The sequence below is a fragment of the Anneissia japonica genome, unplaced genomic scaffold (assembly GCF_011630105.1).
Source record: "Anneissia japonica isolate Jap-2015-1 unplaced genomic scaffold, ASM1163010v1 scaffold287839_len198389_cov133, whole genome shotgun sequence".
Classification (NCBI taxonomy): domain Eukaryota; kingdom Metazoa; phylum Echinodermata; class Crinoidea; order Comatulida; family Comatulidae; genus Anneissia; species Anneissia japonica.
In genome coordinates this window covers 144,829-150,261 of record NW_022698111.1, presented here as the reverse complement: position 1 = coordinate 150,261, position 5,433 = coordinate 144,829, and the positions used below count along the sequence as shown (strand labels likewise).

Sequence of the window (5,433 nt, the reverse complement as noted above, 5' to 3'; positions counted from 1 at the left end):
AACTTGTGTCGAATGTTGTTGTAACGAATGTGGCATCATATTACTTGATCGGTATTAGAAATGGAGCACACACTGATGATAAACAAATGCTTGAAAACCAAGGTGGATAGTAGTGATACATTGGCCTGTCATGTCGATCTTTTCCATTTTTGCTACAATGACTGGTTTTTTCATTGTCAGTGCTTGGATTATTTTGACGGATTGATTTTTCAATTGGTGATGACGGGTTCAAAATATTGTAATACTATTCAGTGCAACAACATCTATCACCATCAGTAATAATATATTGCCCTATTTACTACTTTTGACTTACGCACTTGTCTCTCAACAAACACGTCTGTAATTATCTCTAAATAAACAGGATGCATGGACTGAAACGACCATTTATAGATCAGGTGCACACCAATTCAAGCCCAGTCCGCTGCCCATTTTGGGGCCTAGAAAAAGTTCGTGGATGTGGTGGTAGCTATGTGCTTTCTTTCTGACGTACACCATATTTATCAAAGCTCTCTAAAATTATGGCTTAGGCACTATGCCATTTTAAAGTAATAATCATTAATAATAATAATATACGTGATTCATTCCTACTTTTAGTATTATTGCACAACCATGAAGCAGTTAGTAAACAATCTATCGATACGACGAGAGGCTCGCTCTCGCTCCCACACTAGCCTAGGCCTACTCTAAGATCGGATTCGTAATATTATTACCATCTTCTGTATTTTTTTCTTTTTCATACCAAGACTCATATAAATAGGTATGGACAACAACGTCATTGTCTTCCTCATCTGTTGTTTTTTTATACGATGAAGATGAGTTGAAATATTCTCCGTATACCAACATGCTCGCTTTTTTCTTCCTCCGCTAGGCCGTCGAGGTGTTTGTTTTGATTTAGCGCTTGGATGAATTTTGTCGGTCACCAATGACGTCATTGAGTGACCTCGTTGTTTCTAAGGTCTTACGAAAATGACACTTAAAACTCATTTTTTTTTAGTACAAAATCAATTTTATTCGTAATTTATGACCAACACTTGTGTTTATAATATATTTATAAATATAAACACGCTGTAGTTTATAGAAATTGTCAGAATAGGTGGCAGAGGCACTTTAAATAACATGCAATATTTGTAACAAAGGCACCTACGTTGGCCAAACCATGAACCCACCGCATTAACCAACACAAACACGGCATTAGGAAAAACGCCCCCGACAAAACCGTAGCCCAACATTTTAATTTTCCGCATCACTCTATTAACAATCTGCGTGTTACCATCATCTACTCTAACTCCAACTCCACTCATCATCGCCGCATTTCAGAGCTTTCCTGGATTATCAAACTTAAAACTCACACCTATGGCCTTAACAAAGATCTTGACTTTCTTGCTGACTTCACCTTTCACCTCTAAACTGTTCATTCTTTCCCCTGTTCTCCCACCACGGTTATCTCTCTATAGTTTATATTGATAATGTAGTTTAATTTGCAATATACATCTAGGCCTATGCTGTTTTAATTACACGTTAAGTGCTGTTTTGAGTCATTTCAATTGTAACCCTGAAGTGAGGAGCAGGTGCTCCCGAAAATTTTGTTTTTCAAAAAAATATGTGCTTCGAAATAGTCACCTCTTGTGAAGAATGTTACGCAGAAATGAAATGGATAATCCGGTTAAAAATTCACATTAAGGGTCTAAATAAGGACTACATGTGATTATGCCTTCATACGCAATATTTCTCTATGAATACAGTATCTAACTATATATGCTATATATTATTTCTACTTATGTACATTTTTTTATATTCATTGATTTCTAAACTATATTTTATTTGTCATCATGATATCATGCGTTATATTATTTAAATTATTACATATACCTTATATTTCTGCTATTTATTTTCTATTCCACAATTGTTTTAATTATATAGGACCTTATTAATCTTACTTTTTTGGTTTTATTTCCTGTTATTGTTTACTGTAGTTAAATAAGTCTTAACATTAAGCTGGTTCAATGGCACCGCCAATAAACTATTGCTTACATAATCATTTTGCCGACATCTTATCATGGTTTAATTGTAATTAATTCGCCCTTTAACTTGTCACTGAACTTATATTTTGTGGTCCAATCAACTAATTGTATTGATAACTTCTATTGATTCTGATTGGTTTATTTTTCTTTATGTATATGTAAGATCTCCCAAGTTTTCTCACTTTAACGTTGATGAAGATAGCAGGAGCTATCGAAATATCCGTTTGATTTTGTTATAGCTTAATAAATTTGTGTTCCGTCAACTTTCAATGATTGTACACCTTTCTTTCATTGTTTATTTTTGAGAAGGGGTTTTGAGGGACGTTTATTCGAGGGATGAGTTTTTTCGAGGGAGTTTTTTTTTTGGTCTAAAATGTATATATAGGCCTATAAACTACAACATATTACCGTCAAATATGTGTTATTGTGTGATCATAAAAAGATTATTGATCAACGTGGTTATAAATAAATTGGAGTAGAACATTAGGCCTTATAGAATGTGTTGAGAAGTAATTACCTCTATTATGTCTTAACAACAAAAGTGGTGTACCCTGGTACACACAGCAGATTATGATTAAAATTTATTAGGATCTCTATTGAACTGTAGATGGTAAATCGTAATTCATACACATTATATCCCCATGGTGTATGCAAGGGGTGGGAGAGGGGTCTGTCTCTTATACACATCTAGATGTGTATAAGAGACAGTATGTTATATATATATGTATATATATATATTTTTTGATGATTATATCAATAATAGAGTTGACATAAATATTTAGAGTAACAATTATCATTAATTGTTACACTAAACCTTTACTTTAATAGACTTTTGACAAACTACTATGCTTTTAATGTAAGGTTGCAATTAAAATACTTGTTTTCTAAAAGAGTTAAGGTAAATGTTTTGTCTTTTGAAAAAAACGGAAATTTATTTGAAACTAAACAGAAGTTTAAAAGTGTGCACACAACCCAATTTTAATACTCGCCATAAAATATACGTAAAAATAGTGTTAGCAGATGTTTTGATATAAAATAAATATTCAAAGAAGATGTCTATTAACGCGCAAATCCTTCAAAAATAAATGCTGAAATGTACTCTAGCAAAGAAAAAATAATGATAATATTTTGCTGTTATAGAAACTTTCGGCGGAGTGAACCCAGGAAAATTCAATGTCAGCTGTGCCTGTCTTTGCTTGGTTTGTACATCGTCTTCCTTGCTGGAATTGATCAAACAGACAGCAGAGAAGGGTGTATAGTTTCTGGGGCTCTTTTACATTACTTCTTGCTATCGTCAGTTTTCTGGATGAGCGTTCAAGCAGTTAATATGTACTATTTATTAGTCAAAGTCTTTGATGCTTATGTACTGCACTTTTTTCTGAAAGGTTGCTTGTTTGCATGGGGTAAGTTTTTATTTTTGATATTAAAGATAATTTGAAAAAAAAGTTAGGTTAGGCTTATAGTTGCAGTATAGAAATCATATACTTTGTAACAGAAATACTAATTAATTCACGTTGAATTTTTGTCTTTTAACTTAGGTTTACCAGTGGTGATTGTCTTAGTTTCTGCATTTATTGATATTGATAGCTATATCGATTCTAAAATTCAGTAAGTTATTCAAAAATGATAATGTAGAGAAGTTTAGATGATTAAATATCTGCTAAAGTGCTTGCTATTGATTAGCATCAAACAAAACTATAAATGAAGTACAGTAAGCATCCATACATATGTATTTGAGTTATTTTTTATTATTTGTTTATTAATACAGTTGTCCCCGCCCCCAAATTACGAACACCTCTACTTACAGACCACGTTTTCAAAGTATCAATTATTCAGTCATTTGACTCACAGATATCCCTCTAATTCGAGACCAAACCCTATGTATATAATATGAATGTATAGGAATATATATATATATATCAATCAAGTGATATGTTTTGAAATATATACTCATAGATGTAATATGTACATGCATAGATCAATGGAATATTATTGTAAATTTTACAATACTGTACTGTGTATTATGGAACCTTCCACAACGGTTTCAGCAATTTACTCTTGTTTTGTTTTTTCTTGCAGTTGTTTCCTGACCCTAAAGCGTATGTATTACGCTGTTGCAATTCCTGTTGCTCTACCCTTACTTTTCAACACCTTAATATTCATTATGGTTTTACATAGTTTAAGCCTACGTGGGAAAACAACAAATGATTCTCCACTAAAAAATCAGAAAAAGAGAAACAATGGGATGAAAATGTTACAAAATGGAGTGAGCATTACGTTGTTGTTGGGTTTAACGTGGATTATCGGCTTCTTCGCTATTGGTGATGCTGCAGTAATTATGCTGTGGCTTTTTTGTATTCTTAATTCTTTTCAAGGGTTTCTTATTTTTATCATGTACTGTGTCAGAAATAAAGATGTACGTACTCAATGGTGCAAAATGTTGCGCATTTTACCATAAAAAAAAACAAGAAAAAAAAACATTTTCTAGACTTAAGTAAAAGTAAATCTTGTCTTTATCTCCTAGCCATTGTAGAAATATTTTCAACGAAAAAAATAAGTTATTAGGCTTTAAGAAATATATATAAAGATAATAATGAAAATGTATTGTGCACCGGTATCCATCCGTAAAAATGCTTATGGCGCATCGACACGGCAATGCATTAGATTGTTCACGTTTTCGAATGCTTTATTTTTTTGCTTCTATTTTTACTGTTTTAACCAATATACTGATGCAGTTGTGCTAATTATTACTGATTGAGTCTATTACATAATGTTGGATGATAGGCCGAACATTTTCAATACATGCTATGTTATATTGTAGAACTTTATTGTTCTTTCATTAATCTAGTTCAACCAAAAAATAAGGTTATAGTCTAACCATAAGTGGTTATAATTCAACTAAAGGAGAAATTAAAGAAAGTGTTGAATAACCTTTGCGTTTACACGTTTTATTTGAGGGCAGTACATCATTACGAAAATTAGCTACTACAGAAGAGTATAAACAAGAGTACTCTTCATTATGTCACTAAGGTCAGGAAGTAGCAAAGGTAGCAGAGCATAAGCGGTCTCATAAATAAAGTTAAGTGCTGCACAGGCAAGGGCAGACTTGGCGGTGGCGATGGCACGACAGGAGTTTGCAAAGAGGAAGGTTGCTGCGGAAATGGCTAAGATGGATGCAAATATAGAAATGGAGTTATTGGGAATAAGGGAAGAGGTTGCAGTTTTCCAAGTAAGATCGGCGGCTCTAGACAAGGAGGTCGAGAGGTTAGAGTCGGGTGACGAAGAGTCTGAGGTTCACAGATTGCCAGTAGAGTCAAAACAGGAGAAGATGATTAGATTTCTGAATGAAGAAGTTCAGGTTGACAGCACCAATGCCCAGGAAAATGAAGCTGACGAGCACAAAACACAATAG

At 33.3% G+C, this 5,433-nt stretch overlaps 1 protein-coding gene across 1 annotated transcript in view; it reads left to right on the top strand.

Annotated features, from left to right (window-relative positions):
* LOC117102407 (adhesion G-protein coupled receptor G2-like) overlaps window positions 1-4,994 on the top strand; it is a 20,281-nt gene extending 15,287 nt beyond the window's left edge. The window contains exons 7-9 of the mRNA XM_033242661.1: window positions 3,162-3,424; window positions 3,560-3,629; window positions 4,101-4,994. Of these exons, the coding sequence (XP_033098552.1) occupies window positions 3,162-3,424; window positions 3,560-3,629; window positions 4,101-4,479 (712 nt within the window). The 3' untranslated portion in view covers window positions 4,480-4,994. The remainder of the gene's footprint in view (window positions 1-3,161; window positions 3,425-3,559; window positions 3,630-4,100) is intronic.
* The last annotated feature ends 439 nt before the right edge of the window (window positions 4,995-5,433 follow it).